Genomic DNA, 17,199 nt, shown 5'->3' with positions numbered 1-17,199 from the left:
CGCCCTGGCTGCCCCAGAGGCTCTGGTTTCACCTTCTTCTGGGAAATGAGCTGGGGCCAGTGGGAGATGCAGGGGTTTGCTCCTTCCTAGAGGTGCTGTAGCCTGTAGCTGGGCTCCTGAAGACACATTGAAATGGTCCTTGATTGTATTTTCTTTTCTTTTCTTTCTTTTTTTTTTTTGAAATGTAGTCTTGCTCTGTCACCCAGATTGGTGTGCAGTGGCACGATCTCAGCTCACTGCAAACTCCGCCTCCTGAGTTCAAGCAATTCTCTGCCTCAGCCTCCTGAGTAGCTGGGATTACAGGCACCCACCACCATGCCCGGCTAATTTTTTGTATTTTTAGTAGAGAAAGGGTTTCACCATGTTGGTCAGGCTGGTCTTGAACTCCTGACCTCGTGATCCACCCGCCTCGGCCTCCCAAAGTGCTGGGATTACAGGTGTGAGGCACCGCGCTTGGCTGATTGTATTTTCTTTAGGGCCTTGGACTTTCGGCTTGTTTCAGGCCAAACATTTTGGATTGCTGCGTTAAAGTGGGTGAGGGAAGGGTGACAGGAGGACCTAGGACTCTGTATGTGTGTCGGGGGTTATCTAATTGTGTGTTTTGTTTGTGGATGTGTTTTGGCTCTCTGAGCTTCTGATGTCAACAGATGTGTATCTGTGTTTTAGATCTCTGTGTACCTGTGTGATGTGTCTCTAAATGTGGATTGAAGCGACTGTGTGTTGCTGTGCCTGTGTTTCCATGCGGGGGCCAGCCACATCTGTGTTACTCTGTGCCTGTGCCATGCCTGTGTGTGTGTGTGTGTGTGTGTAGTGGGGCTGGTGGTGAGGAGTCGGGCTCCTCTGGGACCAGCCTGGCAGGAGACCCATGGGGAAATGAATTCTCATTTGGAAAATGGTTTTAGCGGTTACATGCCTGATCTCTTCCATCCGGCAGGTTTCCAGAGCTGCTCCTGGTCTTGAGGGCAGGCTGACAGGGATGGGAAGGGTAGTGCGAAGAGGGAGGCAGCAGTGACACTGGGAGGCCCCCCTCCTCTCGCCTCTGCCGTCCTCTCTTCTTCCTTTCTCCCCCCTTCCTCTTTCACCGCCCTTCAATGCTCCCTCAGGGCAAGGAATGGACCCCTTGCTGACGGCTGATGTGTGGGTGACACACGCACATGCACCCAGACATACATGTCACCCTCAGGTTAGTCTCTGGATTTAACAAGCCTGAGTGTCAGAGGATGCTGGCATACAGGGACCCGAGACATTGGCTCCCACCCCCTCCTGTCACAGAGGGAGATGCTGTGGCCAGGAAAGGGAAATGGCTAACCGAGGCCATACAGCTGGCGCCTCAGCGAGGAAGCCAGGCCTTGTTCCTTCTGCAGCCGGTCCCCCACTTACAGTTCTTGGGTTCCTTAATCCTCAAGCAGGCAGCAGCGGAGAAGGCATCCAGTGGCCTTTTGAGACCCAAGATTAGCAGAGGGAGCCGCCTATCTCCCGGCAGCAGCTCTGGGGGCTTAGACCAAGGGGAGCTCTGGAGCTTGAAGGTGCACATCCCCACACCCCGCTCGTGCCTGTGGGCTCCAGGAAGGTGGGCATCGGGTCACTCTAGCTCTGCATTCCCTTACCTCAGCCTGGCACCTGGCATGCAGTGGCTCCCAGCAGATGCTGGGTCAGTGGGTAGCGGGGAAGAGTGTAGGGTGGACAGAGGCCCTTGCCTGCTGGACAGCAGGGCAGTTGGAGCTGAAGGTGGCCTGAGGGGTGGGTGGGGGAGCCATCAGGGAGGTGAGGCCAGGGCTGGGCAGTGAGGCCAGGCAGTATTTGGAGAGGAAGGGAAAGCGGAGCAGGTGTTCTTGGGGAGAGTTTGAATCCTCTTCTGCTCTTGCTGGCTGTGTGACTTTGGGTCAGTCCCTTCATCTGTCTGCATCTCAGCGTCCACTTCTGTAAATTGGGAAGGTTAAGTTTTACCTTGTAGAGTTGTAGGAAGGATTAAGTGAGCCAGTGGATGCTAAGGGCAGTATACCTGGTACATAGCACTCCACAGAAGGTTTTTGTGGAGGCTCCTCTAGGCCTGTGTGTGCTTGCCAGTGCATGCACACACATATGTGCGCGTACACACACACATGCACATGTACACACATGCACACACATATGCACACACATACACACGTGCATGCACACACACAACGCACGTGCACGCACACATTACACACATGCACACACATGTGTACACATATACACAGATGCACACACACATACACATACATGCACGCACATATATACACATGCACATGCACACATATACACAATGCATGCACACATTCATGCACACATACACACACACATACACCCACAAGTGCACACATAAACACACACACACGCACACATACACATACATGCATGCACACACACATACTCACCTGCTGCCTCTGTGTCCTCCAGCCCTGCTGGGCCTGCACAACATTGCTTGTGTCTGCCATGAGGCACACATGCCATCTGTGTATGTGCACGCATATACACATGCATGACTGTGGATTTGATATGGGGAGCTAGGGGTGCTGATGTTACTGGTCTGCACTTCCCCTCATTCTCCAGGCCTGGCCTGGGGGGCTTTGGGGAGATGCTGGAAGGACAGGGGCAGGAATTGGGAGCTGAGCCCTGAAGAATTAACACTTGGAGTCCCCTCCTGGAATCTTGAGGTGAGACCCAAGAGGGAGAGGAGGAGGACTGGTCCTTCTCCCAGAGCGGTGAGGAATTGGGAGGCACAGCTGTATACACCTCTGGCTGCTAGAAATGTCAGGATGGGGATGTTGCAGAGTGAGTGAGAGCAGGAGGCTCAGTTGGGGATTAACTTGGCTATGAAGGTGCCAGCCTTGCCCATTCCCTGCCACTTTCTTTCACCCACCCTGTCATGATGAGTTCATTCATCTTCCAGAGAGCAGCAGGACCTGCTGTTCGCACACCAGGCACCCTGTGGGAGGTGCTAGGGTGCTAACATGGCCCCCACCCTGGGCATGCACAGGGGCTGCGGTGTTCATGGAGAAACTGACTTAGGAGGAGAGAGGGGACTGAGCATGCTAGTCAGCTAGCTGGGGCCCAAGGAGGAACCTCTGCACCAGTGCAACAGATCTGAGTTCAGAGCCCAGCTCCACCACTTACCAGCTATGTGACCTTGGGCAAGTTATTACCTCTCAGAGCCTCTGTTTCCTTATCTGTGAAATGGGACTATTGATAGTGTTTTAGTCATCTATTGCTGCTTAACAAATTATTCCAAAACTTAGCAGCTTAAAACAACAAAAATTTAATGATCTCCCAGTTTCTGTGGCTCAGGAATCTCTGCGCTGCTTAGCTAGGTGCCTCCGGCTTCATGTCTGTCATGAGGTTGCAGTCACATTGTTGGCTGTGGCTGCATCGGAAGGCTTGCCAAGCTTACTCACGTGGCTATGGGCAGTCCTTGGTCCCTTGCCACACGGGCTTCTCCATGGTGCAGCCCCACACCGTGGCGGCTGGCTTCCCCCCGAGGGAGCAATTCAGGAGAGGCAAGACAGTAACCAAGATGGGAGCCACAGTCTTTTTATAACCCAGTCTTGGGTGTGACATTCCATTACTTCCTCTGTATTCTTTTTTTTTTTTCTTTGAGACGGAGTCTCACTCTTCTCACCCAGGCTAGAGTGCAGTGGTGTGATCTCAGCTCACTGCAACCTTCACCTCCTGGATTCAAGCAATTCTCCTGCCTCAGCCTCCCAAGTACCTGGGATTACAGGTGCCCGCCACCATACCTGGCTAATTTTTTTGTATTTTTAGTAGAGACGGGGTTTTACCATGTTGGCCAGGCTGGTCTAGATCTCCTGACCTCAGGTGATCCGCCCACCTTGGCCTCCCAAAGTGCTGGGATTACAGGCATGAGCCACTGCACCAGCCACTTCCTCTATATTCTATTCATTTGAAGCTACCTGTTAGGCCCAACCCACGCTTAAGGGGAAGGAGTCACACAAGGGCCTGAATGCCAACGGGTGGATGAAGGGATTGTTGGGGCCATTTTAGAGGCTGTTCCCATAGACACCTGCCTTGCAGGGATTGGAGGGTGTGATCAGGTTGTGTGTGAAGGGCAAATGCTGCAGCATTTGATACACAAGAAAGAATCAACCCTCATGGTCTTCCTTATCTGCTTCTTTTCTACTGCTGGCAAGTGAGGCGCTATTGAAGGTTCTTGAGCAGGCAGGGCTGTAGTCAGGCATGCTAGGCAGGGAAGGGAGCTGCTCCCTTTATTCCTTTCTTTTTCTAATTTCTCCTGGACACCAGAAAGGGCAAGGCACAAAGTGGGTGCTGCCTGAACTCTTGCCAATTCATCAGTAGATAGAAGAATCAAACACTAGCAATTCATTCAGCAACTTTTATTGAGGACCTGCTATGTGCTGTGAACTAGGCTATAGGGATACAGTAGTAAAAAAGACAATGGTGCTGGGCACCATGGCTTACGCCTGTAATCCCAGCATTTTGGGAGGCCTAGGCGGGCAGATCGTGAGGTCAGGAGTTCGAGACCAGCCTGACCAACATAGTAAAACCCGTCTACTAAAAATACAAAAATTAGCCAGGCGTGGTGGCTTGCGCCTGTAATCCCAGCTACTCAGGAGGCTGAGGCAGGAGAATCACTTGAACCTGGGAGGCTGAGGTTGCAGTGAGCCAAGATCATGCCATGACGCTCCACCCTGGGTGACCGAGCCAGACTCCATCTCAAAACAAACAAACAAACAAAAAAGAAAGTGGTCTCTGCACTAGGGAGGCTCACAGTCCATCAGGGGGAAAGACAGGCACAAATAACCTTGCAGCCTTTCCCAGTGCAGTGCTACTCTGCAGAACACAGAAGCTGATGGGAGTGACTTCCCAACTCTCCTGAGGATGGCATAGAACCAAAACCATTCTGGATGCGGAAGAGACAAGTCAATGCATTGCATACAAGTGCCTCGGGGTATCTGGGCTTAATCTTGTGTAAGAACGAGGTTTGGGAAAGGCTGCTTGGTGATGGATCCTCTGTTAGGGGGCTTATGGGGTCCTCAAAGGTCCATAGTAAGGCCCCTAACCTAGTCGGGGGGTCAGAGAGACTTCTGGGAAAAATCTACGTCCAAAGGATGCATGAGAAAGGCAGATATATAGGTGGGAAGGAGGAAGGAAAGGTTCCCAGCACAGAAATGGGCCTGGGCCAAGCCTGGAAATCAGAGACAGGTGTGGGAGGTGGAGGCCCCTTTAGGGAACCCAAAGAAGTTTAATTCTGCCCAGTTTTACAATCATCTCTGTCCCCCAAGTTCCATCCCCACCTGTCCTTCTCCCACCAGGAGTCAGGCATCCCCAGCTTTCCAACCATTCTCCTAAATCCTTTCCCCCAGAGGGAGCCCTGTTCAGTTAATGGAGATAAGCGAGTCCATATCAGGACCACCCTGGCAATCTGAGATTAGGACGTTTGGGGTAAAATAAGACTGAAGTTCCTGGTCTCCCCCTGGACTGAAATGAGCTGATCATTTCCTGCAGTAGTTATGTTTGCTTTTATATTTTTAAAAAAGACCTTATGTTGAGATCATTTGTTAAAGTTTGCAAAATTCTTTCACATCTATAAACTTACCAGGGCCTCACTACAGCCTAGAGAGGTGGGCAGGGCAGCTATGATGAGCTTCATTTTACAGAGAAATAAATCAAGGTTCAGAGAGGTGAAGCAACTTGTCCAAAGTCACACAGCAAGTCTGTGGCCTGGTCAGGGTTTGAACCCAGGGCCTCTTGCCTCCAATGCTCATTCTCTGTGTCTCACCCCACCGCCCAGAAAGTGAGACGAGACTGTCTCTTGGATGAAGATGATGATGCCAGCACTGGTATTCAGGACCACAGGTTCAGAACAAGATGATCTTGGATGCAGTGGGCTTCAGCTGGGCCTTGAAAGATGGGTGGGGTTTGGAGAGGCGCAGGTGAGGCAGAGGGAATGGCTTGAGCAAAGGTGTGGGGATAGGAAAGCAGAATGATATAAATAGTAATAATAATAATAATAGCAACTACTTACTGAGTTTTACATACACCATCTATTTTATCCTCACAAGAATCCCATGAAAGCCTGCCATGACCCCATTTTACAGATGAGGAAAGTGAGGTTCCCAAAGTCTTACAGTTAGTGACAGAGCTGCTAGGTTTGGAGGCAGCCAGCCCTGGGTTCAGATCTAGGCTCCTCACTCAATGTGTAAACCTAACTTCAGAGGATCTGTGCCAGAGTGGCGTTGGGGGCATAAATCAAGATACTGCCCTTGAAGCCATGAGAGGCTGGGCACTGTCATCAGTATCAGTGCCTCTGCTCTTGGCTGGGGTGGTGAGCTCCCCCCATCTCTCCTTGGCAGCCCAGCTGAGCCCCAGCCTAGGTCATCTGGGGCTCTGCCAGTGGTTCTGGGGCAGAGCTTGGTGGGGGCCATGGGGAGGTTACTCTGGAGGCTATGCGTGTCCAGGCGTCTGCCCTGGGACCCCGCTGAGAGGCAGGAATGTGATCCGCCAGCGGAGGGTCACCCAGAGAGCTGGCCAGGCTTGTGTCTGTCAGCTCATAAATGCCCAGGAGGAATGGGGCTGTCGGGGGAGTTTCTACCGTGTCAGCAGCAGCCTCGCCTGAGGAGGGTGCCCCCACTGGGACTCCCAAGAAGCCTGTAAACCTGTCACTTGAGGGCCCTCCCTGGGAGCTCTGCTGAGAGCCAGGTGGCACAACTGGGGCTCCATCCAGTTGTGTGTGCCCCTGGTGGAGCAGTTGTGCAGCCCACATGCCCCCCCATTTTGAGGCCCTTTCTGCAGCTGCTTCCCTAGCCCGGGCTGCCCAGCCCCTCCTGCACACAGCCTTCCCCGAAGTGCCTGCCGTCTTGGACTCGTGGGGAAAAGGAGCACTAGTACCAGAGGCTGAGTAGGGTAAAGGACTCCAGACGTGGCCTTGGAAGACCAGGGTTCAAGTCCCAGTTCTGCCACATAACTGCTGTGTGTCCACAAGTGAGTTGCTTAACCATTCTGAATCCAACTCCTTCATTCGTAGAATAGGGACCTTAAAGGGTCATAGTCCCAGTGCTGGGAGGGACCCTGTTGGATAGTGTAGGGAGGAAGCCCCACCTCCAGCTGCCCCCTCTGGACCCTTGGCATCAGAGCTATGTCCAAAGTTCATTCTCATTTTGCTTTCTGCTCACCACCCCACTCCCTGCCCCCAAGATTTTAATGCCAGCCGGGATAGAGGAGGGAGTAGCAGGAGCAGGGATGCCGCAGTGGGGGAGGAGGGGGGTCACCCTGATGAAGGCTGCACATTGGACACTCATAGTCCATAAGAACAGCGCCCCCAGAGGAGTGCTGGGCATAGCGCATCGCGGCCCCAGCCCTGGTTTAGAAGAGTGGCAAGGCCTGAGTTAGGGCTGTAGCCGCAGGGTGGACAAGAGAGGACAGAACCCAGGGGTGCTTATTCCTGAGGCAGAATTTGTAGATGGGGTGAGGGGTGCTCAGGGGCTCTCCTGGAGCCAGGAACAGGGAGGGGCAGGTCAGGAGTGCAGCTGGGGCCTGCCATGCGACAGGAGCCCACAGTCCATGGCAGGAGATGCCCAGCACACCAGAGAGGGTTTTCAAGTGGTCTCCCCAGAGGTGGCTCGGTGGGCGATGATCACACAGCGAGCTGAGTACAGAGAGAAGGGGCTGAGCACAGCTGCTCAGGCTGGGCCGGGCCTGGCCTCCATGGCTGCCCCAACGGCCTGCCCACACCGTTGGCAGAAGACAGGCACGGTAGTCAGTGGGTGGGGCTTTGCAGCTACCAAGTGCTCTCTCTCCATACCTGGGGCAGGGAACCCCTGTTCTGTTTCACGGCTGTGGAAGGAACTTAAGGGTTAGGGTGACAGGCCCAACCAAGCATTGGGGGTCTTCTGGTAGATGGCCACATCCTAGGCACTGCCCAGGGTGAGCTGATGGGGGTGCCGTGGTGAGAAAGTGCAGCCTCTCTTCTCTCCATGTGAATGAAGATGTGACTTGTTAGTTGTATTATAGATTTTACTTTTAAATTTAATTTTTTGTTTGAGACAGGGTCTTGCTCTATTACCCAGGATAGAGTGCAATGGTGCTATCACAGCTCACTGCAACTTTCCAGGCTCAAGTGATCCTCTCGCCTTAGCCACCTGAGCAGCTGGGACTGCAGGTGTACACCACCATGTCTGGCTAAGTTTTGTAGTGTTTTTGTAGAGAAGGGGTTTTGCCATGTTGCCAAGGCTGGTCTCGAACTCCTGGGCTCATGTGATCAGCCTGCCTTGGCCTCCCAAAGTGCTGGGATTACAGACCTGAGCCACCGCACCCAGCCAGTTGTAGCTTTTAAATTGAAGTATAATATGTATATAGTAAAACTCGTCCTTTTCAAGTGTATAGTTTTGTGAGTTTTGACAATGTACAAGTTGTGTAACCACTACCCCAATCTCAAGATATGGAACATGATTTCTTTCTTTTCTTTTTTTTTAGAGACAGAATCATGCTCTGTCAGCCAGGCTGAAGTGCAGTGGTGCTATCATAGCTCGCTGCAATCTCAAATTCCTGGGCTCAAGCCATCCTCGTGCTTCAGCCTCCCAAGTAGCTGGGATTACAGGTGTGAGACACCATGCCTGGCTAATTTTTTATTTTTATTTGTACAATGAGATGGGGTCTCACGGTGTTGTCCAGGCTAAGATATGGAACATTTCTATCGCCGTAGAAACTTCCTTCCTGCCTCTTTGTAGTCAAATCTCTCCCCTGCTCTCCTTCTCTGATACCTACTGATCTCTGTCTCTCTCTAGTTTTGCCTTTTCCAAAATATCATGCGGATGGAATCGTACAGCATACAGCCCTTTGCATCTGGCTTCTTTCATGTAGCATACTTTTGAGAGCCATTTTTTTGGTGTATATCAGTGGTTATGTTCCTTTTTATTGCAGAGTAGTGATTGCATGGAGCTGCCACATTTTTAACTGCTCACCAGCTGAAGGATGTTTGAGTTGTTTCTAGTTCAGGGTTATTATGAATAAAGCTGCTGTACATTTGTGTGCAGGTCATTGTGTGGACATGTTTTCATTTCTTGTGGAGAAATACCTGGAAGAGTGAGTGCTGGGACATATGTTAGGCGTTTTTCACTTCATGAGAAACTGCCAAACCATTCTCAACATTGGCTTTCCAGGTTGTGTCGTGTCCCAACAGGAATGTAGGAGGGCTGAGGACATGGTTTACATTTCTGTGTTTTGGCGGCATACGTATACATACATGTATCATAGAGACAACATAATAGAATGCCATGTATTGCCCTGTGTGCTACATGAGATGGTTTTGGGTGGTATATGAAGGAAACTTTGTTTCTTTTCTTTCTTTTTTTTTTGTTTGAGACAGAGTCTTGCTCTGTTGACCAGGCTGGAGTGCCGTGGTGCTGTCTCTGCTCACTGCAACCCTCCGCCTCCTGGGTTTAAGCAATTCTTGTGCCTCAGCCTCTCAAGTGGCTGGGATTACAGGTATGTGCCACCCTGCCCGTGTAATTTTTGTGTTTTTAGGAGAGGCGGGGTTTCACCGTGTTGGCCAGGCTGGTCTCGAACTCCTGACCTCAAGTGATCCGCCTCCCTCAGCCTCCCAAAGTGCTGAGATTAAAGGTGTGAGCCACTGCACCCAGCCTGAAGGAACCTTTTTTTTTTCATAGTTTATAGGTTATGAGTATTTTTTAATTTTCATTTAAAAAATTTATCCAGCACACCAAATCCATGAATTCTTGGCTATGAATGCCTTTTAATTTTTTTGAGACAAAGTCTCACTTTCACCCAGGTTGGAATGAAGTGGCATGATCATGACTCACTGCAGCCTTCAGCCCCTGGGCTCAAGGATCCTCCTGCCTCAGCCTCCTGAGTAGCTGGGACTACTGGGACTCAGTACAGGCATGCACCACCACATTCAGCTAATTTTTAAATTTTTTGTAGAGATGAGGTCTTGCTTTTGTTGCCCAAGCCGGTCTCCAACTCCTAGGTCTCAAGTGATCCTCCTGCCTTGGCCTCCCAAAGTGCTGGGATTAGAGGTGTGAGGCCTCTTAATGCTTAATGGCCAATAACAAAGGCCTTGTAGTCAGATTGCTCGGTGTGGCTCCTAGGTCCCTTTCTTACTGGTTCTGTGACCCTGGGCAAGCCACTTAATCTCCCTGAGGCACATATTTGTCACCTGTAAATTGGTTGATAATAAGTTTGCCGTAAGAGTGAAACCAGTAAGTGTATGTAAAACTAGTTCAGAGCTTGGCAAATGACTGCCACTATTATTTGATGCATATGACCCATGTGTGATAGGCATGTGTTTTGTATGTATTGTTTTTCACATCCATGTGTACATGACTATGTGTGTGTGTCACAGTACACGTGTAAGTGTGTGGTTCCTGGTCTCAGGGATACGGGAGAGGACGAATGGCCTAGGGTTGGGGTTACTTTCTCATGCTCACAGGTGTACGCGTGTGCCCATGAGTGTGTCTTTTGGAGCCCACATGCCTGGGTGCACATGGTGCCCCTGGACCAGAGTCCTCCTGGCCCCACCTCCTCCGTCTGTTGTGCTGCCAGCAAGGGTGCTGGGCCTGTGCTGCCCCAGCCCCACCCTCAACCCCCTACCCAACACTGGGATTAGCAGGGGTCCTCTCTGGAAGGGAGGCCTTGGGGAATGTCCTTCCAGGAGCTGGGTCTCTGGCCCCTTTGTCTCCACTATATTTGCCCAGAGTCAGTGTTTTCTGTGCCTTTACCCAGGGCCCCAGGACCTCAAGTAGGATGGGTGGGAAGAAGAGGAAGCATTCTGAAGGGATTGGCGGCCCTGCAGTTGCTCCATGGATTCTGAGTGGAGGCTGGGGAGAGGGAACCCCAAAGGAAAGGCTGTCATCAGCAGCTGGGCTCAGCAGGGTTTTAAAAACGGCTTCGTGGAGGTGTAATTGACATACACTAAACTGCACATGTTTAAAGTGTCCAATTTGATGAGTTTTGACATAGTGTACCCCTATGAAATCATTACCACATCAAGATAAGGAACACACAGACCACTGAAAACCACCCATTAAAAAAAAAAGATAAGGAACACAGCCACACTGCCAAATGTCGCCTTGTGCTCCTTGGTAATCCTGCCTCTCTGCCCCCACCATGCAGGCATCCACTTATCTGTTTTTGTTTTTTTGTTTTGTTTTGTTTTTTGTTTTTGTTTTTATTTTGAGACGTAGTCTTGCTCTGTCGCCCAGCCTGGAATGCAGTGGAACGATCTCGGCTCACTGCAATCTCCACCTTCTGGGTTCAAGTGATTCTCCTGCCTCAGCCTCCCAAGTAGCTGGGACTACAGGTGCCTGCCACCCCGTCTGGCTAATTTTTGTATTTTTAGTAGAGATGGGGTTTCACCATATTGCCCAGGCTGGTCTCGAACTCCTGACCTCAGGTAATCCGCTTCAGCCTCCCAAAGTGCTGAGATTGCAGGCGTGAGCCGTGGTGCCCGGGCCACTTATCTGTTTTTGATCACTACAGCTTCATTTGTACTTTCTAGAATTTGATAAAAAATGGAAGGAGAGGGAGGGTTTTGAAGGGAATGGAAGCCCTGCAGTTGCTCCATGAATTGTGTATTGCTTTGTTTTTAACAGGCTAATTTCACTCATATCGTTATTTTGAAATTCACCTATGTTGTTATTCATATCGGTAGTTCATTGTGCTTTACTGCCAAGTAGTATTCCATTGTGTAGATGCACCATGGTATGTTAGCCACCCACACAGCAGGGGTGATTTTTCTCTTATGCTTCCATTTCTACCTCTGGATGTGAACCTCAACAATGTGTGTGTGATGTTGCCTTTCACCAGCAAATATTTTATGAAACCAAGAGTCAAGCTGTGTCTGAGGCTGGCCTGAGCCCAGTGGGCATCTTTTCCAGGCAGGGCACCTGTAGCCAGTGCCACTCTCTGCCCTTTGCCCCAACTGTCCCCTTCCCTGAAATGTCCTCCCCTGCTCTGCACTATCCAGAGGCCATTCAGCTTCTTCCAGGCAGCCTTTCCGGCTGTCTGGGTCTCTTCTGAGCATTTCCAGCCCTCATAGCCTGACCACTTCCAAAGCTCTTGTGCTGTCTGGCCGTTCCCGTCTTGTCTCCTTGGTGAGGACAAGGTGAACTCCTCCTCGTGCCACCCCCTCCTAGTGAGCCTGGCAGGCAGGAAGCTGCTCTAGAGAGGCCCGGGGGCTCATGCACAGGGTGTCTGGCTGGCCTGGGGCTTCGGAGACTGCTGTCTGGGGCCTCCGGAGAAGCGGGGATCAGAGATGGAAAGTGGTACAGAGGGATGCAGACCAAAGCCAACACAGAGGGCTGGGCCTCTCCCTCTCCGTTTTCTCCCTGTCTTCCATCTCCTTCCTGGAAGCCGCTCCTCCTCCTCTAGGGAGTGAAAGGGTCTGGGGAGGCAGGCCCAATGCCGAGCTCTTTGCATCATTAAATTCCTGCCTTGGAGAACCAAAATTTGAAACATCCCAGAAGGCCTCTGTCACGTTTTGTGGCTTTCTACGGCTCCACCCACTTCTCCTCCATTCTTCACGGTTCTCTTTCCCCACGATGACAGGACGGGCGGGCTCTACTTGGGCATGGATCTTGGGGGCCCCACCAGAATCCCCAGCCCCTGAGGCTGTGTATTAATTAATGCTGCCTGTGCTGCTGAGACTTGTCTTGGAGCCACAGAGTAGAGGCTGCCCATTGTGCCAGAGAGGGAAGTGTTGTCTTCCCCAAGGTCACAGAGCCAGTTAGTGACAGCCCCGAGGACAGGATCCATGTATGTTTCATGTCTGTGTCTCTAGTGCTCAGGACAGAGCTTGGTATTCAGCAGATATGTCATAAATATTTATTGAATAAAATAAATAAACCAAGGATGGTGGAGTGCCAGTGAGTGGTGGTAGAGGGCGGTAGTAAAGGCGATGTGCTACCATGGTAGGTGGTGAAAGGCAGAGAGTGGTAAATACTAGTGGAGAGAGGAGGTGGGAGAGGGTAGGGGTGGGAGGTGATGGGGAAGGCCGAGGGGAGAAATGGTGGATAGTGAACCAGTAGAGCATGGTGGCAGATGGTGGAGTGGGAGATGGTGAGAGATGGTGGCAGAAGGATGGTGGAAAGGGGTGGTGGCAGTGGTGGAAGAACTGGGCTCCGGGTGACTTCTGGTCATGCCCAGCCTCTGCCCTTCCCAAGGGGACTCTGGGCTGGCTCTTGGACCCGCCAAGTTCTCTGACACCGTGGCCTGTTCCTTTGCAGACTCTATCGGGGGCCCCTTCCCCGTCACTTCTCACCGATGCCACCACAAGCAGAAGCACTGCCCGGCGGTGCTGCCCAGCGGGGGGCTCCCAGCCACACCGCTGCTCTTCCACCCGCACACCAAGGGCTCCCAGATCCTCATGGACCTCAGCCACAAGGCTGTCAAGAGGCAGGCCAGCTTCTGCAACGCCATCACCTTCAGCAACCGCCCGGTCCTCATCTACGAGCAAGTCAGGCTGAAGGTGGGCCTGCCCCCTGCCCCCGCCCCCGCCTCCTGCTTCCTGCTCCCCTCATGGCATCCCCTGGGCCTCTGGACTCTGCCCCTCAGCCACTGCCTGCTGCCACCCCCAGCACCACGCCCTGCCCCTGCCTTTCCTCTCTGGTGACCCTCTTCCCTCTTCCTTATGCCTTTCTCAACCTCCCTGTGTGACAAGGAAGGAACCGGGAGGGCGGTGGCTGTGGGAACCCCTTGCTGTCTTCCCAGCAGGGAGGGCTCCTGGGAGGGAACTGTGCTGGAATCGTGGGCAGGCTGCTGTGGGATGCTCCAGGGAGTCCACCCCAGGGAGGCTGCCCTTGGTCTGATTGACCAAGTGGGAGAGGGTGGGCTGAGGCCACCCCCTGCCACCCAGATCACCAAGAAGCAGTGCTGCTGGAGCGGGGCCCTGCGGCTGGGCTTCACCAGCAAGGACCCGTCCCGCATCCACCCTGACTCGCTGCCCAAGTACGCCTGCCCCGACCTGGTGTCCCAGAGTGGCTTCTGGGCCAAGGCGCTGCCTGAGGAGTTTGCCAATGAGGGCAACATCATCGCATTCTGGGTGGACAAGAAGGGCCGTGTCTTCCACCGCATCAACGACTCGGCTGTTATGCTGTTCTTCAGCGGGGTCCGCACGGCCGACCCGCTCTGGGCCCTGGTGGACGTCTACGGCCTCACGCGGGGCGTCCAGCTGCTTGGTGAGTGCCTGCCCCTCCGGCCCCTTGGTGCAGGGGACACCCCTCAGCCTCTGGGCACTACAGCCAGGCACTGTTCAATCCCATCAGGCGTAGGGACCCCTCTCTGACTGGTGCCAAGGGGAACAGGGGCAGCCCTGGGAACCTTGGCGTGAACTGCAGAGAGCTCCTTTCCTCCAGGCCCGTGGCTTTGCATGGAACCTGGGTGTGATTTCTGCCCTCTGCAGCCTCTCAGGTGGTGCCTTGGGCAACCTTCACAATCATAAATGATTGCAACCTTCACAATCATAATCAACCTTCACAATTTATGATTGCAACCTTCACAATCATAAATGGCGACCTCAAAGACCACCAGCCCCGGAAGTAATTAAATTAATCATCACAACCACAGTTCATAGAACACTTACTATGTGCAAGGTACTTGATTCTTGCCTATTCTCATAGCAACCCTGGGAGGGAGACCCCTTTATTGGGCAGAAACTCAAGTCCAGGGAGGTTGCATCATGGTCCCAGGAGCCATGGCCCTTGAAGGGTAGAGCCAGCCCTGAGTCTCCAGCTCTAAAGCCAGCTGTCAGCCCCTGGGCTCTGCAGCCTTCCAGGAGACAGGGTTCCAAGCCCACCCTAGTGCCTTTTGCAGGGATGTTGGATAAAAGGGTAGGATCCAGGGGCAGAAGGCACTGGGGGAGCTAAGACTCTTGGCTGCTCCCTGGCCCCCAGCCTAAGTTAGGCTCTTTCAGGAGAGTGAGAGAGCAAGGAGGAGGAGCCTCGGGAAGCAGCCTGACATGCTCAGGGGCCAGGCTTTCCTGCAATGGCACAAGTACCGGGACCGGAAGAGGACAGGAGAATCTCTGACTTCCTAGGGTCACATAGTAAGTTGGTGGTTAAGGTAGGACTAGAACTCAGGTCACCTGACTCCCAGCCCAGGATCCTTCCCACCTGGCTCTCCTTGTGCACAGGCACTCAAGTGCACGTGTGCACACATAGACTCTGGGTATAAATCAGGCCATCGGCAAACTGGCTTTGTCTCCAGGCAGAGGCTGTGCAAGCCTCAGCTTCCTCAGCTGTGAAATGGGTTGGTGGGAAGATGAAGTTCCATCAAGGAGGCTGTGAGTAAAGTGCCCAGCACAGTCTCGGGTACCAAGTATATGCTTAAGCAACACTTTTTCCTTCGTCTCCCATCTCTACCTGCCTCTCCCTGCAGAGAAAGAGGCCACGAAGGCAGTTGAAAACCTTCTTTTTTTCCTTTCTGACTTCAGAGCCTAGAAACAGTGAAGCTCTTCTTTCCACAACACCTTTATTTGAGCAAAAAGTCAGTGATAGTAAAAACAAAGAAATGAGTCAGAAGCCTGTTTGTTGAGTTCCAAACATCAGGGAGCTTTTTTTATTAGCTAGTAGTTTGGGAACTTTCTGTTTTTCACCTCAAGGAAAGTGTTTCTGCATTCACAATGACATGTTAAGAGCCTGGAACCGGGCAGTTCTGGGTCTCAGCAACTGAAGAAGGGAGCCCAGGTGCTTTGCATTTTCTCTGTGAAAGGGGTGTGCCTGCAGCCAGGGGCAGAAAGGGCAGCGTTCATGCCCCTGAGCTACAGAGACCCTGGCCTCATGCTGTACTAGGTATGGGGCCTCAGTTTCTTCATCTGTAACGTGGGGCTAAATGCTTTCTCGGGGTTCTTTGAGGAGCAGCTGATGCACAGTAGGGGATCAGTGGCTGTCATTCATCCCCACCCGTTCTGGGGAGGACATTTCTTCACTCAGGGCTCAAGTGAATGCCTTGGTGCTGCTCGGGTATCCACAGGGCCCCACACTTCAAGGCATTGGAGTCCCGGCGCTTGAGTTTGAGCTCTAACCTGACCACTTCTGCCTGAGCCTCAGGCTTCCCACCTGTATAATTGTTGTGAAGGCTTTGACTTAGCCCAGGGCTCAGCCACATGGTGGAAGACAAAGTCTCTGCCCCTGAGAAAGCCACAGTCTTGTTGATGGGTGCGCAGGTGAAGGCAATGGGGCAACATTCTTGCTTTTCCCTAAGCAAAAAGTGCCCTTCCTCACAGTCTCCACTCTGGCTTCAAGGCCAGCCCCAAAGCCCCCTCCTCCCTGAAGCCTTCCTGGGCGGAATTCTCCTCTCCATCTTTGTGTGCCACCAAGTGGTGCTGGTGCTTCTCTCAGTACTGAGCATCGGCAGAGCCTTGGTCCGTCCATATGTCCACTTCCCTGCAAGATGGGGAAGAATCCACGTCTCAGTCAGGCAGCTTTCCAGGGTGGAGGCTTCTGCCTGACCTGCAGAGAACGTGGAGGAATATTTTCAGGGTAGGTAGGGGAGAGTAGTGGGGGGCGGGGGGACGAATGGGAGGGCAGATGCCTTGTTAGATGAAGAAAACGGCAGGTGGGTGGGGGCTAAGGGCCACCCAGTCCTGCCCACAGATAACCCAGGCTCACTAGGAAGTTAGGAAGATGAAGCAAACACTCCAGACAATGCAAGCGCTCAGGGCACAACCCAAGAGAAGCCAGTAAATCACTAACCGCTGTGGTCATGGGATGCCTTCCATCTGCCGAGATGGTTTCTATCCAGTTATCTCATTTAACCCCTCTGAAGCAGGCCCCACAGGGAGTGTTTTATCCCCATTTGGCAGGGAGATAACTGAGGCCCACGCAAAGCCTGGCTTGCCCATGTAGGGATGTGGCAGAGCCGGGACTTGAACTGGGTGTTCTGATGCCAAAAGCAACACCTTTCCCATTACCCTCCAGCTGGTTTAAACATAAAAGGAGGCAGGAAGTCAGAGGAGGCCGAGGTCAGTGGGGGAGGATGGAGGCCAAGAGGGCTTCTTGGAAGAGAAGACTTGGGCTGGGCCTGCAAGTTCCAGGAGGGTCCTGGCACATGGGAATGAAGTGGAACATGCCAGATGGGCTTCCCACACTCAGGGCTGAGGAGGGCTTGGAGAATAATCTGAAGGGCCCATCCTGGGCCAGAGCCCAGGTGGCCTGACCTGGTCCAGCCCCATCCCCCCGTGTCTAT

At 52.6% G+C, this 17,199-nt stretch overlaps 1 protein-coding gene across 2 annotated transcripts in view; it reads left to right on the top strand.

The window, feature by feature from the left end:
* The window catches only part of NEURL1 (neuralized E3 ubiquitin protein ligase 1), a 96,760-nt gene that overhangs the window by 62,064 nt on the left and 17,497 nt on the right, over positions 1–17,199 (top strand). For both annotated transcript variants that reach the window (XM_003255427.3, XM_030807458.1), the window contains exons 2-3: positions 13,242–13,483; positions 13,871–14,192. In XM_003255427.3, coding sequence (XP_003255475.1) covers positions 13,242–13,483; positions 13,871–14,192 — 564 coding nt within the window. The remainder of the gene's footprint in view (positions 1–13,241; positions 13,484–13,870; positions 14,193–17,199) is intronic.

The sequence above is a fragment of the Nomascus leucogenys genome, chromosome 3 (genome assembly GCF_006542625.1).
Source record: "Nomascus leucogenys isolate Asia chromosome 3, Asia_NLE_v1, whole genome shotgun sequence".
Taxonomy (NCBI): Eukaryota; Metazoa; Chordata; class Mammalia; order Primates; family Hylobatidae; genus Nomascus; species Nomascus leucogenys.
This window is presented reverse-complemented; position numbering and strand designations above follow the sequence as displayed.